The 27640-nt window shown below is 39.7% G+C and overlaps 1 protein-coding gene across 2 annotated transcripts in view; it reads right to left on the bottom strand.

Annotated features, from left to right (window-relative positions):
* The window catches only part of DIXDC1 (DIX domain containing 1), a 1310681-nt gene that overhangs the window by 418040 nt on the left and 865001 nt on the right, over positions 1-27640 (bottom strand). For both annotated transcript variants that reach the window (XM_044081011.1, XM_044081010.1), the window contains one exon: positions 12377-12489. In XM_044081011.1, the coding sequence (XP_043936946.1) occupies positions 12377-12489 (113 nt within the window). The remainder of the gene's footprint in view (positions 1-12376; positions 12490-27640) is intronic.

Genomic DNA, 27640 nt, shown 5'->3' with positions numbered 1-27640 from the left:
GGGTCTGGGCGGCAGGGGGGTGGTGAGAAGCACAGTCCCTTGTTGTGGGAGCATGCTGTTGCCCACCAAAGAAAATCTTTTCTGAGGCAAGGAATTATAGGTATAAGAGTTTCCAGGTCTTGAGAGTGTTAGGTACCACTGAAGTTTCCTCATATGCAGCATGGCATATGGAATGAGTAGCATGCAAGATGCCATGAATCCCAGAGCTTGCAGGACCTAGATAACTGGGGCCTGGTGGCTAGTTGAGAGAAGTAGGCTGTCAGGAAAATGTTTTTTTCTGGTGTAAGGAATGCCATCTGGGATGCTGTGTCCAGGCTTACTCCCAGAAAAATAATTCTTTGGGTGGGCACCAGTTTGGATTTCTTTTCGTTAAGTGTGTACCCCAGGGAGGTTAGTAGGGTCTTTATAAAGACCAGGTGCTTGAGCAGCTTTTCCGGGCTGTCTGCCTGAATAAGGCAGTCGTCCAAGTATGGGTAAATCTGGATATTCCTTTGTCTGCAAAAGGCAATGGCTGGAGCCAGACATTTTATAAAAACTCTGGGAGCCGTAGATAAGCCAAATGGAAGCGCAGAGAACTGAATGTGTTGAGATCCTGCCCTGAAACTGAAATATTTCCTGCATGATTCCTTGTTAGGAATGTGAAGGTAGGCCTCTTTTAGATCCAAGGTGGCTAGCCAAGCATCCTTGGAGTGCATGGGTAGCAGCTGCTGTAGGGTGAGCATTTTGAATTTTGGGATCACCGGGAAGGTGTTTAGAATGGATAGTTCGAGGATGGGACGCCAAGTGCCCTCTTTTCTGGGCACCAGAAAAAGTCTAGAGTAGAAACCTTAGCCTATCTGTTCTGCAGGAACGTGCTCTACTGCCCTCATAGAAAGCAGGGAAAGGATTTGCTTTTGAGCCTCTGCCCACTGGTTTGGAGGTAGATCTGGAGACCCTTTTGGGGTTGGAAGGGTGTGGAAGGAAAATTTGTATCCCTGAGACACTATGTTCAGAACCCAGTGGTCGTTGGTAATGGTGGCCCAGGTGCTTGCGTGAAAGGACAGTTTTCCTCCTAGGCATAAGCGAAGTTGGGTAGAGGGAGGGGGTGGGGGAGGTGAGTCATTGTGAGTTCTTACCATAATGGGGTGGCTTAGAACTCCCTGGTTTTGAAGTGGAGGTAGTCCACTGCTTAGATCTCTGCATTCCTTGTGGCTGTTGTCTGGAGGGTCTGGTTCCCCGGGGCCTATGTTGGACTGGCTTGGAGGGAGCAGGAAAGGATCAGTGTTTGGAGGGACAATTCCTGATGAACCTAGGTGGCTGGACCTGTAAGAAATCCTTAACTGTTTGCATAGATTTTGCTTTTTCTTCCATCTTTTTTTTAAGACTTCTTCTGCCTTAGTGCCAAATAAGTTGTCTTTGTGCAGGGGGACATCCAACAATTTAGATTTGACATGGTCTGGCAGGGGCTTGTTCCTTAAGCCATGCATGCCTTCCAGTGACAGATCCAGTGACTGCTTCCCCGCAATAAGCTTCTAGGGGGTCAAATCCACAGTGCAAGGTGTGTTTAGTTACTTGAGTTGCAGAATGCTTTAACTCTTGTAATTCTTTAGATTCTGTCCAAGCAGGAAAGGAAGACAGTCTTTGTTTGAGGAGTTCCAGGGTATGTTACTGAAATTTTAGCACATGGAACTGACAATTTAGTGCCCTAATAGCAAGAGTAGCTGAGGTGTACACTTTTTTACCCCATCTGTCTAGTGCTCGGGAATCCCTATCTGAGGGGGTGGGATTCTTAACAGAAGTTGCTTTAATCCCTTTAGGCCCTTGAGAAATTACCTCAGGGTCAGCAGTAGGATTTTTAAAAAGAAATTTGTGTGAGTCAGGGACCCTATAGTACCTGTCTGGTTTTCTGGGCGCAGGAGGGAGGGTGTCAGGAGTCAAGCTGGAGTCCAGGAAAACATCCTCCACAACATCCAGGACTGGAGGGATGGCCAAGGATCTGTGCTGTCGAAGATCTAGGAATTCCCTGACTCTCTTTTTAGACTGAGGGTAGTCTTGACTTTCCCACTGGAAATGCTCCCTTAAGGTATGTAGGGTTTCCCCAAAGGAAAAATCCTCTGGGGGAGAGGCTGAAGGGATGGAATCCTCTGCATCAGAATCCTCTCATAAGTAGAGAGGGGTTGCATGTCTTCATATTCATAAGCATCAGAGTCATCTGACTCTTGTTCAGACAGAACTACAGGGAACAGATCTCTTTTCCTTTTGGAGAGGGTAGCTTGGCTTCCCCTGATCAGCATGATAAGGTCTTCTGCCATTTTAAGCATCTGAGACTGAGGCAAGGAAGCAAGGTGCCTGAGAGTGGGTCATCGTTTTTTGGGTTTGGTTCGTACCCTGGGCCTAAGAAACTCAGTCGTTTTCAAAAGAACGGTAGTCGCAAAAGAAGACGTCAGTTTGTGTTGAGAATCAGTAGTGCAAAGGACTTCCTCAGAAGCCGGTGCATGCTCACTGGCTCCAGATGCATCCAAGGTAGAGACGACCACAGGATCCTTAGTCGAAGAAGAGTTTTGTGGCATACTGGAATCCGAAAGGGTCTCATAGTGGCCTGCGAATCCACAGAAGCAGGCATCAGGGGCTGCAAAAGCGCCTCACTGAGGAACAGAGAACTGACGACTAACTTAACAGAAGCGTCGTCGGTAGGCTTGGACCTGTACGGTCTGTCTCTGTCTTTATCTTTATGTTTTTTCAGAAGATCTGCTGTTGGATGGCTTATCGAAGCCATATCTGAATTCGAGGACTGTAAGCAAAAATATCTGGCTACAATAAAGGCCCGACGACGGACAGTTCTGGTGCTGAACAAAGCAGAGAAGTGACAAAGGGGAACATCGTGGTCTGGGCCTAAGCAACTGATGCAGTAAGAATGGAAGTCTCGGTGCGGTATTTGTTTTCTGCAGCCGAGACAATTATTAACTTTTTCTGACATTGGTTAGCGCAAGAAAAAAGTATCCCCAACGGGTTACTTAGCTTTAGAAGACTTCAACTTCAACTCAGTAGACAAAACTCAGGTAGAGGCTGACCAGCACTCATGCAAACTGCTTCTGCTTCAGGCTCCACGGCAAGAAAAACTGATGTAATGCCGTCGCCTGCCTTACTTTATACTACTGACGACCTGACATCAGTCCTGAAGCGACAGCAGCCGACTCAGAAATATTAAGCCTCTGGTATTCGGGCCGGCCAAGGGCTACCCTGGCAGGGATATCCCAAATGTGATGACTGCAACAGTGAAACACAACAGTGAAACACAAAGAACAAATGCAATTTGAGATGGAATTTGGCTAACACATTTGAAACTTCCTGAAGGCCTTCCTCCCCCACCTCCCTCAGCCAAAGGTGAGCATGTTCAGAAAGGCAAACCTGAAATGTAAACAAAGGCAGAATCAAAACAAAAACTCCCTTTAACGTCTTATGATCGTTCTTGCACTCCATACAGTGGTATGTGTGTGTAAATCAGAGCATCCACCATGCCTAATCTGTGCACCCTGTCAAGTTTTATGACAAGATTTCTCTAGAATGACACTGATTCTGGACTGTTCAAGCTTCATTATCAATGTGACTTTAAATTTGTCCTCTCATTTCCTCTTTTAAGGATCACAAACAAGTTTCAACTGGATCAATTTTCCACATAATCTGTTTAATACAATATCTCACTTATACCTTCTGAGGTTCATGAAACCTGTATGATGGATTTTTAAAAACACTTTCAGCCTCTGAGTCTGTGCATCTTTTGCTGAACTCTTAATACTTCCAGTGCTCCCAGTACAGGTTGTTTAATGAGATCTCTCTTCACATCTCTACTTCTGCAATCATACTGGTGTGTAATATAAACATGCTCTTCTCTTGTGCTGAGCACTAGGCACCTAATTACCATGGTTGCCCACCTAATATGTTTTCCCTTGGATGTAGTTTGGAGGTGGTGACTGGCAGTGGTCAGGAAGCTGTCATCCTGTTTGGAGAGTTTATGGGATTTTTATTTATTTTTATCCAGCTTGAAGTCCCCATTACTGGATACCTGTGCAATCCTGCAGTGCATTAGCTTCAACTTGGCATGCCTTTGCACCTTCCAGTTTCAACTTAGGTGTGCTGCTGCTGTGCCAACCACAAGCATCATGTGACCAGGCTGGTCATCTCCACTAGGGATGATCCTGCTCCAGTAAACCTAACACACCCAAACAGAAGGATCAGGCCATCTGCCTCTCATTCATATACACCATCCTCCGTCACCACCATCATTTGCCCTCTCCAGCTCTGAGACTGCTAATCACATCTTGGACATATTCTGTTGCTCTGCTAATAACATGAGAATTCTTTCCACTATATATTTTTTTTCTTCTTCCAGTTTTACATGTACTAATTGCTCACATCTTTTAAAATCTTCCCTTCTGAGTGGGTAAACTAATATTCCCTTAACTGGAATGCAGCTAAGCTGGAAGACTGCAATTCTCAAGATGCTCATAAGTACCCTAGGGTGAAAGTACTTCTTTGCCATTTCTGGAATGTTAGTCAAAAGAAACTTTAAACCGTGCTTAAAATGCTTAACTCTACTAACTCAATTTGGCAACTTTCAGTATAGACAACTTCTGGAACCATTACTAAAATTCCTGTTTGCAGCACTACTGATTAAATACACAGCTTAAAAAAAAAACGAAACAGATGAACTGCTTCACATGAAATGTCACACTGTGCTGAAAGAAAAGCGACACTAACACTCTTATGTGAAGCAGTGTACAATTCATGAGAATTTTGTGTGAATAAATGCAAGATGGCTATACTTTTGATAACATTTCACTAACCAGGCAACTTGCTGAAAATGTACCTTGCATCATAAAAAGTAGCAGTGTGATAAAGATTTAGTGTAGGACATTTCTACTGACTAATCTGTTTATATGGTTTACTTATTTTTGTTAGTCTACTGGGGTAGAATGCTAATTTGACTTCTGCAGGCTCAGCTTTGGTTACACACACAGTGACACAACAGTAAAGTAACACTAACGGTGTAACAAAATTATATACAGTATAGTGACATTGCACAGATGTAAAAAATAGACATTTACAAGAAGTTTTAAAAAGAAGTACGATCAGAGCATTCAGAGCATAAAACTGGTATTACAGATGAGGTAAAAGTAATCCAGCCAAATGATGGACATAGTATATAGAAGTGTAGCGGGAAGTTCCAGCAGACCTAATATCTTTAATAGTTATTCCAATAAAAATGCATGGCCTCCATATTATTAAAATATAATGCAAGGAATCATGTGAAAGGCCACTTCATTACTAATGCAAAATAACCATTATCACTCTTTTTACTTTGTACAGTCATGAACACAGAAGTGCGTATGTTTTGTCTTAAAGTGGGCTGACAACCTGTTCAGGATTAGTTTCTCTGATTGTCAGGTTAAACTCCAGCCTCCCTGTGATCCTGAACCGGATTCAGTGGGTAATCAGAAAATGAATTAGTTTATGGACAGTGTGTACAGTTTCCAAGATCTTGATTTTTTCTAATGTAAAAATATTTAATGGATTTACTATAATATGAAACATAAAACAAATGATTTCTGACAACCACTCTATGGAACTAGAAATACTGATGTTTGTTTGCTGTGTAGTTATGCTTAATTTTACCTGCAGCCCTTAGGATTTAAGGGAGCTTGTGAGAAGTGGTATAACAGCCATGCAGTCAGTTAAACTTCTCAATGGGTTTCTGCTGCATGCATTCTCTCTCAATTTACATGCATATATGAACAACCTATAAAAAGAGAGTTACCCCTACTGTGCAGAAAGATATTCTACTTCAACAAGTGCTTCCACGAAAGCAGGTGATTTTTCTGCTAATTTTAAATAACTGACATAAACAGCAAAATAGCATACAAAAAAAATCTTTATTCGTGTTTAGGACTTTCCAGCTGTAGTCTTGAACTATGCATCTTTCAAAGGGAACAGACTGAGAACTGGGTTCTCATTTTAATGGCTTTTTTTACTGTGAATAGCAGTGTCTGACTTAATGCCTAAACTAAAGCGCTCTGTCGCACAAATGTATGGTATTTAAGAGCCACTAAGGACACACTGCTTCCACTTCAGCCTACCAGATAATATGGCTTTTCAGATTACTAATAGCCTGTTCTCTTATTGCCTCTTAAAAACTGCTTCGAATGGTTTTATTCTGTTGTCTTTTCTTGCCTCTGGACTGAAGTCGGGCTAAAAAAAGGCCATCTGGTTCAGTCCATATACCCCTCGATAGCGAGGGACCAAGGTCTGACCTGGTCTCTCATCAGCTTCTGATACTGTGGACCACTGGATCCTTATTAGCCACTTGTAGTATTACTACTACTGTACTGGCACTGTTTTTGAATGGTTCAAATCTCACTTACGCTGCTCTCAAAGGTTGGTGTCTGGCCTTAATTCCTCCTCTTCATTAACTATAGAGTGTGGAATGCCATGGGATTCCAGCTTGGCTCCCTTGTTCATAGTATATATGCTACTACTTTGAGAGGTCAGAATGGGAAAAGATATCATCAGGCTTATGATGATGATACTCAGCTAATATCTCTCCTGTTAGAAGGATTCTCTACCCAACTTTACTATCCTTGAAGCCTGTTTAAACACAAACGCACACTAGTTAACCCTAAATATTTTTAAACCCAACCCAGATAAACCTGTGGCTTTGGTTTGTCATGCAGCTTGTTCATCCACTGCATTTTCCTCCAATTCTCCCCTTGATAATCTTAGGGGGTAATAGGGTGGAATTTGTCTCACATTTGGGATTTGAGTGTGGGCCTTTATGATAGGCTCAAAGTAAAGGATCATTTGTCAACTGCCATCACTACTTCTTACTTGTATCTGAAGGACATACCCTGGCCGAAAAATATGACACCTTCTACAGACCTGTTTTCTGTGGTTCATGTGCTGGCCATTTAATGACTGGATTACTGTAATGCTCTTTACATCACTTTTAAATAGTGTTGTGGGCATGTTTGCAGTGAGTGCAGAATTCTGCAGTTAGACTTTTAACTGTCTCTTCATGGTCCAGCCATATTATACTATTCTTGCAGGATTAAAACTGGCTTCTGGTTATGGCTGGGTGTTTCTCTAAAATTCCTGATCCTCACCTACTGTGACATTTACAATCTGATACGGTTTGTCTTGAACAGATACTGCCTATGTTTTGGCCAGGCACTTCAAGTCACTGGGTAAAGGGTTGCTGGTTGTTGCATGGAATAGGCATGAAACATATGACAGGATGTCCTTTTCCCAGTTATAAAACTCCTGTAGAATTAATTACCATCCTTGATTAGGGCAGATGATTCCAAGTGCTTCTTCAGGAGGTAATTTACAGCCCATCTGTTTAGAAGAGTTTCTTTAGAACCTCAGAGACAAAACAGCTACCTTTGGATGGGTGAGCATTTGAATTCTAAATTTTAACTACTTTTGAAGTGAATTTTTAGTGTGATCTGTCTTGGTGTTTTTTTTAACTTTATTACTCCTGTGGCTTTCTTTACACATTAGTATCTTTGTCTATGCTACTTGTATGTCTTATGTATGTATATGATGCCTATGCTTTGGCATCTAAATTTTTTTTTACTTACTGTGAAGTTGGCATCTAAATATTTTAATAAATAGTTGAAAGGAAGGCAGAGACAGTAGCTGTCTATCCACTGCAACCCCCCCCCCAAAAAAAAAATCCACTGGTGTTGCCACTTCAAGAAGGATGTCTGGCAGAATAATGTCTAATTCACACAGACTGTGCATACATGATTCATGGGACAGTTATGGATTTGAATCTCATACTCTGTACATTGTGTGATTCATGGGACAGTTATGGATTTGAATCTCATACTCTGTATATTGTATGCTGTTAACAAGTAACTTTACCAGATCAAGGCTTCTGAAATGTCCCTCAAGAGCCAGTTGTGCATAGATTGTCTTGCCAATTAAAAAAATATATATTGCTGCAGAAATATAATACATACCCTGAGACAAGTACTGCCTGATATAAATCAATATACAGTAAGAGCAAATTAAGAATTGCACATGGAAGCAGATTTACTAAAAGGAATTGTGTTCAACAAGGTAGATTAATGTGAGGTTAAATGGCAGCAGAGTGAAAATGTCTCACTTGTGAAAGATTCCCTTCCTAAACTGAAACCCATTGAAAAATAGTACCTCCCTCAGGTCACAGCCAGCATTTCCTCAGGGAAATTTTGTTCTAGTCTGTTAATTATTTTTATTTTACAAAGTATAAGGAAGCAGCCTTAAGGATAAGGAAAAATCTATATACATACAATTAGTCACTCTACAATGGGTAGGTAGTACACCCCAAGACAAGAAATGCTGCACAGTACTGAGATAAACCACTCTCTATCTATTCAATGCACCAAATAAAACCAAGCTTTTCCAACTCTGCAACTCCTTAATGAATATTACAGCAAAAGTGCAACTGTAAATACAAGATGATTTTTATCTCTTAAGGAAATAACAAGATGATGGGTACTGTAGACTTGATACCTTGGAGTACAAAACTGACAGATAATGAAAAGTAACCACAGCGTGCCTCATATTTGTGCAATAAAATCATATTGTCAATAATGTGCATAAAATATTCCTCTTTTTACATTTTACAACCCCAATAAATTAATCTGACAAAACAGTTAATGCTCTATGTATATAGCCTAGCTTTTCTATGTTAAATTAAACACACACAGAAAAAAAGTTGGCGGCGGGGTTACAGCACAGTACATTAAATGCAGTATTCTACTCTAGTTGACATGAATGCAAGTAACCTACGTTACTTACACAGGAGGAATGTTAACTGTCATGGAACTGACTACTTGAAATGGAAAAGAAAGCAGTTACGAATAAGCAGAACTGGCTAACAGGTTAGACTACCAGACTGCTGACCCCATCTATATTCATGAACAACTGAAGACGACTGCATAAAAGATCGTTCAACACACTAAACAGAAGTATGTGCAGATGGGAACACACCTTCTGCACATATTATTGCACACTGACACCTCACAAGAAATGTTTGGTAAGAGAGGCATCACAGCATGTCTTCAATGCTGCTTAAATGACATCACCTGTGGTCAGGGCAGAGCACACATTTTTCAATTCCAGGTATCCAGTTCATAGAAATAACCAAGTCACTTGCTAAACTGCAGAAACTGGCAGACATCCCTTTCAACAACTTTGATGGTACAAAGTTTTCAGACAAACTAATAGCATAGAGAATTCCTACCAAGCTTTCTGTTAAATGTCAAGAATGCTAGGACAATTAAGCTTATTCCTTCCGGAGAGTCATCAGATTATGATCACTATAGCTAATTAAAACATTCCCACAAGACAGTACTCCTGCAAATAAATGCCAAGTAGAGAAAAATGTATGTTTTTTGGTATCTGAAGATATCAAAAACATCCAGAGGTAGCTGTTCACATCTTGTATCCTTTAAACTTTGCTATGGGTGTTTACTGAACAAAAAATGGTGTGTTTTAAACAGATTGTTAAAAGCTAGCTTCAAGTGTAAAGCTAAGTAATGGATCCTGATTAAACATTTTCAGTAGCTCATGGGTATTACTTCCATTTTGTTACACTGTGCCACTTAAAAATACAGCAGCTGCATGGCCTCACAATTTACCATTTTATACAAAAGGGTTATTGCTGTCTGAAACATTGACTGCAGCAGCTGGCCTTCCATGTCTTCCAAAGCTTCCCATAACAGTACACAGTTACGCAGAACAAAGTGATGATATTTGGGAGGAGAACTGCAATGGGATGGGAGAAACTTGCTTTCCTTTCAAAAACAAAATGCTTTAAAAGTGAACTAGATGTATTATGGTTGTATCAAATAAAAATGTGTACAATAACTTTAAGTGATAAAAGTATGAGAATTTATATTGTGTTTACCTTCATAATTAAATGTAATATGTGAAATAAGTGAAAAATTGTAAATAACTGCATTTACCACTATGAATGTGTGACAGTTTAAACCTTGCCCCCCCCCCCCCCCCATGCGCACTGTTTCAAAGTCTGCTTGTTGAAGATGCTGGCTAGGTCACATGATAATGCTGCTTTATAGGAAGAGTACCTTTTTGGGACCCCCCCCCAAAGTATAACTGTGGAAATGAGCATCTTCTAAAATTAAAACTAAAGCCACGGGAAATACCGTTTGCAGAATTGTAACTAGAGGGACTGATAATTTGAAGAACAGAATTCAGGGATTATTCTTGGAGGATACCTTTGGAGAAAGTGTGATGTCCGGTTCATATCCCACTGGAATGCCACTAATATGTGACACCCCCTACTATCCAGGGTTAGTAACTAAGGAACTTCAATTCTCACTACTGACTCCAATGTGAGACCATCACTTAAACAAGAGTAATACTTCATAATTTTCCCCTAAGAGCACAACAGGAACATGCTCTATAACCCGGGACTGGAGTATATACCTCTGCCCACCCCACTGTAACTCCTTATTGCACACACTTCAGAGCAATGTGTCCCAGTTTAAGACCTTTGATACACTCACACTTAATATACTGAATCTCACACATCCAAACACTTTTGGGATAGCCTACCACAGATTTTCAGCTGTGTCCCTTCTTCCAAATGATGCAGTAAAATGCTGCCACCAAATCAGAGCATCTACATGTCCTTTCAAAGGGGTGTCTAATCATTAAAATTAGATATCAAAACAAATGGTAGCAAATGACCTAAAGCACCCAGGCTCTTGGAGTAGCCCGGGAATTATCAAAACAGGTATAAGCACTCTCAAATCAGTAAATACACTGATTGACCAGCCACAATGTAAGATAATAAAAATATTTAATAATGAGCAAAATCATTAAAAAATATAAAACAGTAATTTCAATAAACAGAATTCAATCACCAGAAAAATGAAATTAATACTGAAGGACGGAAATCAACATTTAGAAAAACTCTGATTAATTAGCTATAATTTCTTATCTAACTGAAGAACACTGTACCTGATCTAAAGTAAATATTACAACAGGCAGGCTTACAGTTTTGGTGAGTCTTGTGGGTATCCACTGCTCAGTACAACTGTGAACTCAACTCAACTGAACCCAACAACTGTTTAAACTGTCTTCAGCATGGTCTTTTATAAGCTAGGTTAACTGTTTCAAATGTTCCAGTTCTTATTTTCATTGCAATCTTTAAATGAACAGCTGTTTGTTGATTTTCGAAGTTCCTTCCTGTCTTTCAGTCTCTGACAGTAAACGCAGAGCATCTGAACACATTCAGATGACATCATCTGTAAACTGTCTGACTCTGAAACAGTGTGCATCTAAAATCTCCTGCATAGACATGAACAGGTAGACATGTAACAGAACACTGTTCAACTCTTTAAACATCCTGTACAAAGTATTAATCAACATGCAAGAACTTACTTACAATATCATAGCTAGTCATGTTGGCATATAATACACAGGATTTATCTGAAATTAGATACAAAACTTCAGCCAGACATGCTAGCATAGATGACAGTGTCTAATTTCTTTACATAGAGCTCAAGCTGCAACCAAATGCTTATTTTGGACTTGAAAGACAGAAACAGTAAGAACAGTGTGTGTGTGTGTGTGTGTGTGTGTGTGTGTGTGTGTGTGTGTGTGTGTGTGTGTGTATACGTACATATATATATATATATATATATATATATATATATATATATATATATATATCAAGACCACTGTTCTGCTGTTCTGCTAACAATTTAAACACAATTAAAAAAAACTGTTTCTGACAAAAAGAAGAGACCTACATTTAGCCAAAAGCACACAACTTCTTCACCTGGCATTAGACAGTTTTCTAAACATTTTCTGTATATTTAAATGTTTATTTTTCAGGTTGTTGTGTAAGTTCTGTAGTCTCTAATATAGCTGTTTGAAAAGGAAATGCTTTCACTTATTTATTTCAAGTAAAGAATTTTATTGTTCACTTTTGAAAGCTTGTGGCTGATGGTTTATTTATTAGCTTAAGGGGGTTACATATTGTAATTGCATACATATGGCAATAGTGTGTCAGTTGAAGTCCTTACATATATGTCACAATGCTAAAAAGTGTCAGCTGAATAATTTAGAATAGTCCTAAGTTATAGCTGTGATACCAAGAAGCCACTGCAAGGGCTCAGTCAACAGTGTAGTCCAGTATTTGGCCTTAAATGTTGGCAAACCGTTTAAAGAATTTATTTCCAAGAGATGCCCATACAATAAGTGAATACCACAGTACTTTAAAGTATGCAGGAAAAGTACAAACCCTTTTGTTACCATAGAACATACAGTGTAATATAACATATTACATGGAATCTGGCAAAATGTGGAAAAAACAACATACCTGACTTGCATTCGTATGTTTCAGATGGGACAAATACTGCATCTATTCGTTCTTCCAACTGACTGCTGAAAGAGTTTGTTCTTGTAATGTGTGTTGGACTTGGAGAACTAAGACTAATTAGAAAAAGGTAAATAAACATATGAAAGCTTGATATGTAGTATAATGCAGAGTAAGTACCGTACATTCTGCTAAAACATCTATGTTCATTCAAGCCAAGAACCTAATAAAAATATGCTTACCAAGCTAACTGACTACTGTAAACAGTGAAGAGAGAAAAAAATACCTTTCTTTGCAGTCTGCATTTGTTTTACTTTCAAACTTTGTATATACCATGGCTTGAGTTAACATGCCTAAATTTTACACAAGTCACAGTATAGATCTTATCTATAAGTAGAATGCCCAGATTTAGACACTTCTGTGACAACACTTATTTCTCTCCTTGAATCCTCCCTTATCACTCAGAAAAAAAGTCATCATCATTAAAAGCCATGTGAATATTTTAACTTGGTCTTAAATGATCAAACTAAATCAGGGTTAGGGATTCCAATGTAATTTGCTCTCATCCCACATGACTCGCCTCTTTTTTTCCCTCATTTCTCACACTCCTTTACTTCTCTAGTCTCTTCATCATACTGAGCTTCTCTGACTACTACCATCTTCATTTTTCTCATTTACTCCTACTCTTGCTCTATTTTTTTCTTATTGTCCCACCCTTCTTATATTCAACAATTAACACCTCTTATCCCCCTATCCTACTTTAACTCTGCTAAGATTTCATGTAAAACTGTAATGCCAACCCTGTGTTATTTTACATTCTAACAAATTTAACAGGAATATGCACCAATGGATTTTTCGTATTTTAATTGATCTATGTGTGTGTGTGTGTGTGTGTGTGTGTGTGTGTGTGTGTGTGTGTGTGTGTGTGTGTGTGTGTGTGTGTAATTTTACCTTTTACTTTTTAACTGAATTTTCACTGCAATCATAGATTTTTTATCATGTTATGTAATACCATCTTTCTTTAATAGTATTACATACATGTAAATGCATTGTCTTCATATTATATTGTAGTTCATGGAACTTTTCTCCCCGGGACTCCATTGAAAACGGGCTCTTCTTGGCCCAATGGACTATCCCGGTAAACAAACTGTAAAATAAAATAAAAAAAATAAATAAATAAAATAAAATTTAAGGGCTTCATCAAGACTGCATGTTTGGTACATACCTATGAACCTGTCTGTGTGGTTTTTCACAATCTCTCTGAATTGAATGTGGACATGCACATGCACAGCCATGGTGTGGTACACAGATAACATTATCATGCTATGTTCATTTGCAACCAACTCTGTACAACTAACATAAAAAAAAATATATATATATATATAATATATATATATATATATATAATATATATATATATATATAAAATGCCACGAACAAACTAAATCTTCATTGCAAATCAAAAAAATCATCTTTGGGCAAAATGTTGTACCAGCAAACTTACAATGCTACTCCGCTGAAGATCAGCAAAGGCATAAATACTGAAGCCATACTGCATTTCAAGTACTTGGAATTTTACATGTATCAAGGATTTGTAAGACTGTATTACGTATAAACCACACAGGACAGAACTACCACAAATGTTACAGTGAAACCACTGGAAAGGATTAGTGACACAACTCAGCATGAGTGATACAGCTGTTTCTCATTGGTAATTATACTACTTCTTCTTGTTTCCTCCCAAGTATCTTTGAACAATTGTAACTTGCACTGCAACCATTGTGCCCAGCAACACTTGCCAGTGTCCACCCCACTTTTTATATAGTATTTCTTTGAGTCTGTTTTGAACTGCTCCTCTTCCACTTGCCACCCATGTTCCCTTCTTTCGTCTGACTCAACACCTTGAATAGTCCTATCTGTCCCTACTATGGCATGTCCATACTGTATCATTTTGTAAGCCTGAAGCAGAAGTTGCTTAAAACTAAACCACCTAAACAGCTCAAAATACTAAAACATACAAACTGGTCTGGTGGCACAGAGGGATAAAGTCTTGACTATGGCCCAGAAAACCCAGGTTTGATTAGCAGCCTGGGTGACTAACAGAGTGATAGGGAGATAGAGGTGTGCCTGTCCTGGGTTGGGGGGCACTCCTTAATGACTCTCCATTATGGAAGGCACGGTCAAAAGACAGAAGTTAAAAGAAAACTGCATACTTGTCTCAAACTTTGTGTAACTTAACAGCACTTAACATTCATTGTTTAAGACTCAACATTTAATATTACCCCCTAAGATGACCTAGTTGCACATATAGTTCCACACTTATTTTTATGTTTAATACTGTATTTTTTGCATTTCTTAATGTTGTTGAGGCAATGTTCACTACCTCAACTGTCCACCATCAATTAGTTTTCAGTGATTGTTTTGGTCAAATTCATGATAAGCAGAACCAGTTTTAACTCCTGACACTTTTAATAGTTTATGTCAGCTTGTATTTCATCAGTATTTGTTGTACGAATGTGTAAAGTAGCAGTTATTGCCTTTACCGTACATGTTAGCTATTTATTTCTTTTATACCAGCAGATGTAGTTGTAGCCCATTTGCCCAACTTACTGCATTGTGATCTGTATATAGTGGGCAGGCTTTGTTTTTAAGCTAAAGGCTTCGTAGGTAAAAATAATGATTTAATGTTTAGCTTCTAGTATTTTAATTCTTTGTACGAAAGTTCTGACACTTCTAATAGTTTATGTCAGCTTGCATTATCAGTATTTGTTGCATGAATGTGTAAAGTAGCAGTTATTGCCTTTACCGTACATGTTAGCTATTTATTTCTTTTATGTCAGCAGATGTAGTTGTAGCCCGTTTGCCCAACTTATTGTATTGTGATTTGCATATACTGGGCGGGCTTTGTTTTTAAGCTAAAGGCTTCGTAGGTCAAAACATGACTCAATGTTTAGCTTCTAGTATTTTAATTCTTTGCTTGTACGAAAACTGAAACTGGCAGGTACTGCCTTTATGGTATGTGTTTGTTACTGATTTTATTTACGCCTAAAGATGAAAGCATGCAGCTCGTACTATTTATAAACTGTGTTGTGATCTACTTACAGTGGGCGGGCTCGTGCCTTCAGATTTAAAGCTCTTTAGCATAATTAATGACTCAACGTTTTTAACCAATGGTGTGATGTAACATTTTAATTGTGTAAGATAAAAAGAAGGGGGGGGGGTGGTTTTATTTTGTCTGAAGAAGTCTTGGGACCGCCTAAGACGAAAAGCGCTTAACAATAAACGGTTCAAACTTTTTGGTTTGTGGTGTGGTGACCTGTGTTCATTCAGCTCGTTTTCTTTGTTCCAGTTTGTGAATTTTCTTACTTTGTGTAACTTTGGTAAAATAAAAAGAAAACCACAAGTGATAATGGAGCACTATACCACACAAAATTAACTTTAATACACTGGTTTAGCGCTTTCAGCCCAAGAATTAGGCCTTCATCAGAACAAAGTGTTAAAAACTGTCTCATTTTTATACCATCATCAATACACATCACACCAATCAAATCTCATTTTACTTAAACTTAATGTAAAAACTGTTTAAAATAATGTGTGATATAGTGCTCCATTATCACTTGTGGTTTTCTTTTTAAAAGACAGAAGTTACCTTGGATGCAACTGACAAGCATAGGGGCCAGGGAAAGGAAGTGGGGTCCCCCAAACATGCACAGATGGCCAAGCCCTTAAGATACCCTTGGGGTCCACAACCAGTTCCAAGAACACTACAGTAGTCTTGGGGGGGTAGAAGGAAGGCTGGCACACCAGTCATGGGAAATGGGGAACTGGTGGCCAGGCCAGGAGAATGAGGTCCAAGCAGACCAAAATAAATAAAAAAAAAACACTCCACACCCTTCGTACCTTTACATTTACCAACTGGGAGATTGCACAATAGTGGAGAGAAATGAAAAACAATTTCCTAAATTCCACTGTTCAACAGGCTCACATCAACGCACAGTATTTGTCAACATTTAACTCGAGCTAAAAAATCAGAAGAGTTCTGCTTTGATGAAAACATTGTTCAAAAAAACAACACAAACCCATATGTCATGCATACATACATACATACATCTGTGCATGTACAGAGAATGAAACACAACAGTAGTGCAGAGGCTGTAAGGCAGCATAGAAAAGAAAACTTATTGAACATTTAAAGTTCTTGAAAGGTCAGCAAGCTCCTATTGTGCTCCCTACTTCTCCTACAAGATTCTCTAAGGTTGCACATTCTAAAAGGAAACAGGTAGTACTTGTTTTTTCCTTGAAACATTACAATAATTTACTTGCCAAAACAGGAGAAGGCCTCTTCTCTAACAAAAGGACAATAAGTCAACAAGACTTGGTCAGTTTGGTGCTTGAAACTCATCCAAGGCTGTAAAACTACTTCACTATAACCATAGCTCTGTGTGCAGATAGACCCTTCTCCAGATCTCTGCTTTACTTTACATCTTTAGTTCCATAACTGCCTACATCTAATTCTTATCTCAGCTCCCTTGTACCCTTCCACTGTTTAGAGGAAATGGCCCTTTCTTATATAGAATCCATTCTTGTAGAGAAAATATGTAGTGCTCATACCAGTCTACAGATTGTGTGTATAAGAAGGCAGAAAATATCCCAGAATGACCACCACTAGAATGCATTTACCAAGATGGTTGCGATCTTAGTGCTGAACTCTGTAATCATTCCCTTAATTTTGCCCACCAAAGGGTAGTATATAAAATAGGTATATTTGTATACATTTCCAATATAGCTTCCCTAAACACTTGACAGAAGTAGGAAGGCAAAAGATACAATTTCATAGATAGTCTTCTTTTTCTTCTTTTGGCTGCTCCCGTTAGGGGGTTACCACAGCAGATCAACTGTTTCCATTTCTTCCTGTCCTCTGCATCTTGCTCTGTCACACCAACCACCTGCATGTCCTTTCTCACCACATCCATAAACCTTATCTTAGGCCTTCCTCTTTTCCTGTTAACTGGCAGCTTCATCCTTAGCATCTTTTTCCCAATATACTCTGCATCCCTCCTCAGCACATGTCCAAACCAATGAAATCTTGCCTCTCTGGCTTTTTCTCCAAACCTTTCAACCTGGGCTGACCCTCTAATATACTTATTCCTAATCCTGTCCATCCTCGTCACACCCAGTGCAAATCTTAACATCTTCAACTCTGCCACATCAAGCTCTGACTCCTGCCTTTTTGTCAATGCCACTGTCTCCAACCCATATAACATAGCTGGTCTCACTACCCTCTTGTAGACCTTCCCTTTCACTCTTACTGGTACTCGTCTGTCACAAAGCACTCCTGACACTCTTCTCCATCCACTTCATTCTGCCTGTACTCTCTTCTTCACCTCTCTTCCACACTCACCATTACTCTGAACCGTTGATCCCAAGTATTTAAACTCATCCACCTTCACCACCTCTACTTCCTGCATCCTCACCATTCCTCTATCCTCCCTCTCATTCACACACATATATTCTGTGTTAGTCCTGCTGACCTTCATTCCTCTTCTCTCTAGAGCATGTCTCCACCTCTCCAGGGTCTCCTCCACCTGTTCCCTACTCTCACTACAGATCACAATGTCATCTGCAAACATCATAGTCCACGGGGACTCCTGTCTGATCTAGTCTGTCAACCTGTCCAACACCATTGCAAATAAGAAAGGGCTCACAGCTGATCCTTGATGTAATCCCACCTCCACCTTAAACGCATCTGTCACTCCCACCGCAGACCTCACCGCTGTCACACTACCCTCGTACATATCCTGTACCACTCTTGCATACTTCTCTGACACTCCCGACTTCCTCATACAATACCACAACTCCTCTCTAGACATCCTGTCATATGCTTTCTCTAAATCCACAAAGACACAATGCAACTCCTTCTGACCTTCTCTGTACTTCTCCAGCAACACTCTCATACCAAACATCACATCTGTAGTGCTCTTTCCTGGCATGAAACCATACTGCTGATCACTAATCATCACCTCCCTTCTTAACCTAGCTTCCACTACTCTTTCCCATAACCTCATTCTGTGACTGATCAATTTAATCCCTCTGTAGTTACTACAGCTCTGCACATCACTCTTATTCTTAAAAATCGGTACCAAAACACTTTTTCTCCATTCCTCAGGCATCCTCTCACTTTCCAAGATTTCATTAAACAATCTGGTTAAAAACTCCACTGCCATTTCACCTAAACACCTCCATGCTTCCACAGGTATGTCATCTGGGCCAACAGCCTTTCCGTTCTTCATCCTTTTCATAGCTATCCTTACTTCCTCCTTGCTAATCCACTGCACTTCATGATTCACTATCCGCAGATCATCCAACCTTCTCTCCCTCTCATTCTCTTCATTCATCAGCCCCTCAAAGTACTCTTTCCATCTGCTCAGCACACTTTCCTCACTTGTGAGTATGTTTCCCTCATTATCCTTTATTACCCTTACCTGCTGCACATCTTTACTAGCTCGGTCCCTCTGTCTAGCCAATCGGTACAGGTCCTTTTCTCCCTCCTTAGTGTCCAACCTTTTATACAACTCTTCGCCACCTCTCTCTTTGCCATGCACCTCATCTCCTTATACTCTTGTCTACTTTATCTCTCTGACAATCCCACTTCTTCTTCGCCAACCTCTTTCTCTGTATACTCTTCTGTACTTCTTCATTCCACCACCAAGTCTCCTTGTCCTACCTTCCTCTTTCCGGATGTCACACCAAGCACCACCCAGTGTCTGTCTTAACTCTTCCCTGAACATCACCTCACAATTACCCCTTTTTAATTTCCACCATTTGATCCTTGGTGCTGCCCTCACACTCATCCTCCTCTTCTTGATCACCAATGTCATCCTACAAACCACCATCCTATGCTGTCTAACTACACTTTCCCCTGCCACCACTTTACAGTCTCCAATCTCCTTCAGACTGGCTTCTTCTACATAAGATATAATCCACCTGTGTGCATCTTCCTCCACTCTTGTATGTCACCCTATGCTCCTCCCTCTTGTTAAAATACGTATTCATCACAGCCATGTCCATCCTTTTCGCAAAATCCACTACCATCTGACCGTCTGCATTCCTTTGCTTAACACCATACCTACCCATCACTTCCTCATCCCCTCTGTTCCCTTCACCAACATGCCCATTGAAATCTACTCCAATCACCAGTCTCTCACCCTTGGGCACAGTCATCACCACTTCCTCCAACTCAATCCAAAATTTTCAGAGATAGTGATATCTGGAATTAACTGATGCTCCACTGTGAACTGGAAAGATTACGGAAGTTACTGGATACACTGGGATAAATACCTGGAGTGAGGTTCCTTTAACAGTATATGCTGATCTGTGGGATACAAGCAAGCATAAAATCACCACTAATCTGTACTAACAAAGGTGAAAGTGATCACGGTCCTGAACTCTTGTGACCACCACCCCTAGGCTTTGTTACTTGGTAGAGCTAGAAATATGACAGTATCTATGTACATCATCTAAGCACCTCCTCTAAACAGTGGAAGTGTACAAGGGAGCTAAGATAAGAACTAGCTGTAGGCAGTTATAGAAATAAAGATGCAAAGTAAAGTAGAACCACTAGCTCTAGACCACTCTAGAAATAACTTCAGCCTCCATCTGAAGCAGGATTTTGGAAGGAAACGTTCTAAACAGATTCTTGAAAGTATGTATAATCAGATAATCCAGTATGATCCATTTGCATTCAGAGCTGGAGGGGAAGGTGGAACCAGTCTGATTAAAAAAAAGTAAAGTGATATTTATTTTTTTGGATGCTTTGTTAATTAGTATGCAATACAGCACCGCCTGACACTTGAAAGGGTAGAAGGTATTAAACAAGTACAAATATTGTAAGAAAGTCCAACCACCAGTAATAACAGAAAAGGAGGTGGAGAAAATGGCTGAGTAAGTCTGCATGTGGTCAGAATGACATATCTAACCTTGTACCCCTTTGATAAGTATGCTCCCCTGGAACACCTTCTGTAACAGCTACTCAGCATCTAGAAAGGCCATGACTAATTCATTATAGAAAAAGGAGAGTCAAACATAATTCCTAGAACAAGGAAGCAGAGATTGCTGTAGTCCTGGCTAGTGAGTCAGGAATGTCAGAGGTACAAGCCATATTGCTCTAACTAAAGTAGCAGCATTAAGGACCATTTCAACAGGTTCCCACTCAGACAGGAAGAACTGACACTTTAAAAAGTGGGTCATCACTGTATTCTGGAGTGGAGACAAATGGGACAATTTACAGACCAAAGGTTCTAACTGACAAGGGAATACATTATCTTGCTACATCTGTTATCTGATACCAAATTTAAAAAAAAATACACTCTAAATAGGACTCTGCATTTCTGTCAGCGTGAAGCTCTCTGGACTAAATGCCAGAAGTACTCAAGGATGGGAACAATATCTATACTTCATTTTCTGTGTTAGTACTGTAATTAAAAATCTGTGGTTTTAAACCTTAGTTGTTCAATCTTTAGATGATGTAATTCATGGATGAATATCGGTGAACTTTCAGTTGTATGTTATATTTAGTAACTGCAGCATACTTTTAAGTAGTATAATGCCATGGGGCACTCCTGCCCTGCATTCTGTTTAGAAACGTAATTCTTTTTATTAACCACTTCAAGCTGGGTGCCAAACTGTCTCAGCAGGATACAGCAGTCCCACTGTGCTGGTTGCCAAGAACTAATTTGTACATTTTTTAAAATTAAAAAATGGTTTGCTTCAACTTACCTTATCATAATGTATTTCATTAGTGCAATCAATATGCCAAATAAATACTTATATGAATTAATAAATGACCCTAATCTGAACTCAGAGCTATGAGCTGTCATGAGGAAATAAGCACATATTCTTGCTTCCCTCCCAGCCACACAGTATCATGCTACTGGGTGCTCTAAGCAGTGGCTTTAGTTATTTAGAAAACAACTAGTGATGGTGCTTTCAGAAATTACCCCACGATAATGAAGCAGGAGATTTTTAAGAGGGCTACCATCACGTTCTCTGTGGGTAGTATATGATTTATACATACATACATACATATATACAGTCTGTAAATGAGGTTGCCACCTGTACCAGTCTGAGCAGGGCAGTCCTGTTTTTGACCTCAGCATAACCTGTCCTCCAGCAACCGTGAATAGGCCATTAAATGCCCTGAAGCCATTTAGACAAGAGTCAATAATCAAAATTACAGTTTGCAACAGCTACATCATTTTTGTGGGCTTTTTGCTGCAAAACAAACAAAATGATTTGCATAAACTTTTATCAGCCTGTTTTACAGCAAACTTCCATTTATCTAGTAAAAGCATCAGCTTGTAATATTGTAGACAGTATCCTTTGACACATTCTCTGCTCCATTTTGTGAAGTTCTGAATTACATAATAGCAGAGAATTGTCAGAGAAAAGGCGTCAGAAAGAAAGTTACCCGTCAGTGCGAACCAGGCATTTACAAAAACAGATGTACTAGACATCATTCTGTTGTCTAGTGTGTCCTTGTTTTGAACTTTCTGTAGCATCTGCACTGTCATTTTTTTCTCAAATACTTTTTTATTGGAATTACATGTGAAGGCAATAATTAACACCAATAATAAAAAGACATAATTTGCAAATGTATTTTATTAAAGATTCATAATTGCATAACAACATGGCAAAAGTAAACATAAAAGAAAAATCCAAACACAGGACCTACAAAAGCTATTCTAATAACATCTAGTCTTAGACGCAAACTATATACACTATATAAAAATGCAGGAGAATAAGATTAGTAATTAAGAAAACCTCTCTTGTAAATAGAGAAATATAAATCATGTGAAAATAAGAGAGAAAGACATTTATTAATTAGTATGATTAAACAAGAAAGGGTTATTCTAGTCAATTAAACAAAGAGTAATCTAGCTATGTTGTTGTCATAGAAATTAAATAAAAAAAGTTGTACTCCTGTAGCTTAGTACATAAGGGAGACCCTATCCTTGTGAAACATGAGGTAAGATGGAGCACAAGAATAAGGCCTGAAGTTCTGACAACCTTCGTACAGAAGTAACGGCTACTAAAAACAAGCTCCTCCAAAAAAAAAACAACTTCAAATCTACAGAAGTGGCTGTCTCAGAAAGGGGTCTAGTCAAAGTTTGCAAAAGTAGAGTTAAAGCCCAAGGTGGAACCGGATCCCTGCCAGGAGATTTAAAGAGGAAATTGCCTGTCAGGAAGGTGTCTGACAATCTGAAAGAAGCAACAGAGATATTATTCATGCCAACATGAAAATTAGATATAGCATCTAGCTGGATTTCAATGGCGGAATAGCTAAGACAAAAATGAAAAAAAAAAAAATCTGCAAGGAAATCTAAAATTGCACCCGAGGGAGCAAAGAAAGGGACTATGCCTTTAGAAGATGCCCAAATAGAACATGTTTCCATTTGTTAGCATAAATTTTCTGGGTAGAAGACTTTTGGGAAAACAAAAGGATAAAAAAAAAAGTTATGTACTTACCATAATGTTCCATTTGTGTTGTCCATCTTCGTTTATCCTTAACACATGGGTTTGTTTCTGAACATCAGAACAAACTCAGCCATTACTACAGCCTGTGAGATCCAAAAACTGTCGAGCTTAGGTCCTACACAGAATGCTTCTCTCCAAGTCACCTCAGACTGAGTTTGCAGATAGAAAAAGACAGAAAATATAATCCTAATAACACCTTTATAAAGACCAATCTGGTGTCGTATATAAAAAAATGCATAACTAGGACCACAATTCATTCCGCCAAGAGATCTGAATGGAAGGGGGATGGAGGGTGGGCAGTCAAGGATAAATGAAGATGGACAGTACAAATGGAATATTATGGTAAGCACACAATTTCATCTGATGTTGTCAATCTTCATTTAATCCTTGACATATGGGACAGAGTCCCCAGCTATCTTAGATTTTATTTATTTATTTTAGATCTTAGATTAGGACTCACGGAAGGATATTCCCGGGCACCATAGAACCAAATGACGTTCTTCCCACAGAGACAAAATTAAATTGTAATGAGTAATAAAGGCATGTGGGGTAGCCCATGTCGCTGCTGCACAAACATCATTCATGGAAGCCTTAGAATGAAAAACTGCTGAAATAGCCATGGCTCTAGTAGAGTGTGCCCTAACATGCCCAGGTAATTCAATTTTCCTTTTGTTGGATATGAAGGATTTACAATCTTTTTTAGCCATCTAGATAAAATAACCCTGGATACTGGCTTACCCATTCTGGAAATTGGAAAGGAAACAAACAGTAGGTCAGATTTTCTTATGTCTTTTGTACTATGATGATAGAAGTGCAAATGTCTATGACCTTCCAATAAATGCAAACAGTATTCACACCTTTGACTGAGAAGCAAGGAAAAAAATACTGGTAAATCGTTTGTCTGATTAATATTTACTCCTGACTCCACTTTTGGTAGAAAAGAAAGGTTCATACCTAAAGAAACCCTCTCTTTGTGAAATATCAAATGCGGTGCTTTGCAATGTAAGGCTTGAATTTCTGAAAATCTTCTGGCAGAAGTAATCACTACCAGAAATATAGTTTACAAGATAAGAAATTCAGGTCGCAGTTGGCAGCAGGAATAAAAGGGGAATGTACTATTGTCTGTAAGACTAAGTTTAGATCCCAAGATGCAAATGGATCCTTACATGTAACATCAAGGTCCCTTATTTATTTATTTTACTTGCAGTTTGTTAACCAGGAAATTCCATTGGGCCAGTATGAACCCTTTTTCAGTGGAGACCCGGGGAGAAAAGCTCCATGTACATACATACAGAAACAATACAAGTAACAATCACATCAAAATTAGTACAAGGTAATACAGAAATAAGTCAGGAGAAGTTATTACAAACAATTTCACAATACCATCAACGAATCACATCAAAATGCAGGGTATTACAGAAATAAAAGTCAGCAGAACTTATTACAAACACGCAAAAAAATAACAAAACTGTATAGTATGCCAAAGTTATAGGTTTATGGTGCATTAAGCATTAAGATTTCTGGGAGGTAGGTAACCTGTAATATTTGAAGTGAAAAAAAAAGAGGGAGAAAGTTATAGGAATCAGGAGAAGGAGGAAGAACAGGATGTCTAAGTGAAAGGTAAAGGTTTGAGAAGGTATACGAGCTGGCAGTGGACGTATAACAAAGAGATTAGGAGGGTTGGGAGCAGGAGCATTCCCATTTAGAAGATAGATAAGAGTGGAGTAAGGTCTAAAAAGCAAAGAGGTTCTGGGTAGTTCGAATATGGGGAGGAAGTGAGTTCCATTTCCACGCTAGGGAGAAAGATAAAAGAAATTGGCCAGGAGTGTATAATGGTTTATACACTTCCAGTAGGTTCTGTTTATTAGACTTGAGGGATTGGTCAGGAAGGTGCATAGTAAGGGTGGAAGAGAGAGATGGGCATTGAGAAGGCTTGAAGATGATTTTATGGACAGTGGAGAGTTGAATGAAGGAGAGATAGTTGGGGAGCTCTAGCCAGTTTAAGAAGTGTAAGGAGTCACAGTGGTGAGAGGAAGATTTGGCACTTGTAGCAAACTTTGAGATTTTATTGTAGCAGGATGCCAGTTTAGTTTTAAGGGTGGCTTGAAGATTGGTAAGGATGGCTGCCCCATACATGAGAGAGGGGAGAGGAGGGAGGTAGGTAATAGAGAGGGTAAGTTTAGTTGAAGAGGTTAGATAGCGATGGTGGCAGCAAAGCATACCAAGTTTCTGGTGATTTTTATTAATGTTAGTTTGAAGGTGGATGTCAAACTTTAGTTGTTCATCGATAACTCCTAGAAGCTTGGTATGGGGGACTACTTTGATTGGGGTCATATTTTGGCTTATTATAAAGAAGCAGTTTTTGTCTATTTTGGTGTTTTTAGATGGGGTGAATTGGTTTTGGATGCATTGAGAGCTAGGTGATTGTTTAGCATCCAAGCCTCGGTGGTGTTGAAGGTGGTCTGATTTACTTGCAAGAGTGTGGGAAGATTCAGCAGAGCAAATGATCATAGAGTCATTGCCATATTGGATGAGTTTAGCATTTGGGATGTAAAGATGGAAGTCGTTTATGAAAACACTGAAATGTAAAGGGCCCAGTATAGAACCTTGGGTATGCCTGTAAGGGTGTCTAGGAAGGAGGATGTACAGTTGTTCCATTTAACGGCCTGTTGCCTATTTGAGAGGTAGCTAGAGAACCAACTGATAGTTGGAGATGAAAGATTAAGGTGAGAGACCTTAGACAGTTGTAGAGTATGGGAAATGGTATCAAAAGCCTTGGATAAGTCTAAGAAAAGGGAAGATACTATATTTCCTGAGTTGCAGGCCTGGTTGATATTGTCATGGAATGACAGGAGAACAGTGGTGGTACTGTGACTGGGTCTAAAACCACTTTGTGTTGGGGTAAGGAGATGATTGTCTAAAAGGTAAGGTAAGAGTTGTAGGTGAATACATTTTTCAAGTACTTTTGAGATGGGTAGAGGACGGCTATGGGGCAGAAATTGGAGATGTCAGTGTTGTTGCCTCCTTTATGTAAGAGAATGATGAAGGCTTTTTTTTCCAGAGAAGAGGTACATAGGATTCTTGGATGGAGTGGCTGATTAGAATACAGATGGGGAGAGTTATGCCTTCAGTAGCTAACTTGAGAAAGTTGGATGGTAAATTGTAGGGGCATTAGAACATGGTTTTAACTTATTGAGAAGTTTTTTACAAGTGCTGACAGAGATTTTTTAAAGAATGCTTTGCCAAGTTTAGGGGAAATTAATGAATATTTTTTGAACCCATTATGAAAATTTAAAATAGCACTTGGTGAACACTCTGGGAGCTGTAGAGAGTACAAAGGGCAGTACTTGGAATTGGTAGTGACTGGCTCCCACACAAAAGTGAAGGAATCTTCTCGATGGTCTGTCCACCTTTATGTGGTAGTACGCATCTTAAAGATCTATAGAGCACATCCTATCGCCTGCCTCCAGGAGTGGGAAGATAGACTGTATTGTGACCATCCGGAATTTCTGTTCTTCTATGAATTTGTTTAGTACACTGAGATCCAAAATTGGTCTCCAGTCCCCTGTCTTTTTTGGCACTAAAAATAATCTTGAGTAAAGTCCGGATCCTATTTGGTCTGGTGGGACTATTTGGATGACTCTTTTTCTTAGCAGTTTTGAAATCTCTAATGCTGCTTCTGCATTTGAAACCCCCTGCTGTAGCACAGACTTCCCCTCACTTCGGCTCCTTTCATGGACCTCACTAAGGAGTCCTTAGTGGGGTGGGACAAAGATCGAAGGGAATATGATAACCTCTGGTTATTATCTCTCCCACCCAAGAATCGGTGGTAATGGTTAACCAGGCAGAAAGGTACAAAGAGAAACGACCCCAACCGCTTCCAGAGGAAAGCAGCTGGGCCGCACTTCAGGAGCACTGGTAGGACTGGCCATAGAAAGAATCTCTGGAACCCTGGTTACGCGGACATCCTCTGCCCCGAAAAGGGCATCTTCCATATGAGTTTCCCCCTTTGCCTCTAGGGGAAAACTCGGCTTGTGTGTCACGGAAAGAACCCTGAGACTTTTTGTGCCACATCTTCCCAATCTTCTGGTTTCTGGAGAAAGCCAGTTGAGGGGAAGAATAGCGGACACCCACGGCAGTAAGGGTCTTACTGTCTTGTTCCCACCTAGCCAGGTGTCTTTAACAATGAAGAGGCTTCAATGGGAGCATTCAGAAAGGAAGCCTTGAAAGGTTCCGCAAAATCACACAAGCGCATCCAGGCATGCCGTCTCATGACTATGCCTGCAGCCGCTGCTCTAGCTGCTCCTTCTGATGCATGAGAAATCAGACGCATGGAGGAGTTAGAAATCGATTCAAGGGTGGCTAACTGTGACGCCACTCTGTCCCGGACCTCATCAGACACAGCTCCGGCCAAGGTTTCAGAGAGCTCTGAAATTAAGTCCCTTTGAAGTCTGCTAAAATGTGCCATATAATTCAGGGACCTGACTGCAAAGGTCGCTGATGCAAAGGTACGCTTCCCTAATCTGTCCAGCGCCCAGGACGCTTTGTTGGGCAGGTGGACAGTCCGGCTTTCTTCCGCCAGATCCTTCTTTGTTGCGGCCGTCACCACCAAGGCATTTACAGGAAGACCTTGGGATCAGTGAGGCTCACTATCTGGAGGGGACAGGATTTTATCTGGCTTGCGGGGAATGGCGTCAATGGTGTCAGGAGCCTTCCAAGCACGCTGCATGATGA

Source organism: Protopterus annectens, chromosome 8.part0 (assembly GCF_019279795.1).
Source record: "Protopterus annectens isolate FY-2018-M chromosome 8.part0, PAN1.0, whole genome shotgun sequence".
NCBI lineage: Eukaryota > Metazoa > Chordata > Ceratodontiformes > Protopteridae > Protopterus > Protopterus annectens.
Note: the sequence above shows the minus strand (reverse complement) of the source record. Positions and strands in the feature narration are given on the sequence as shown.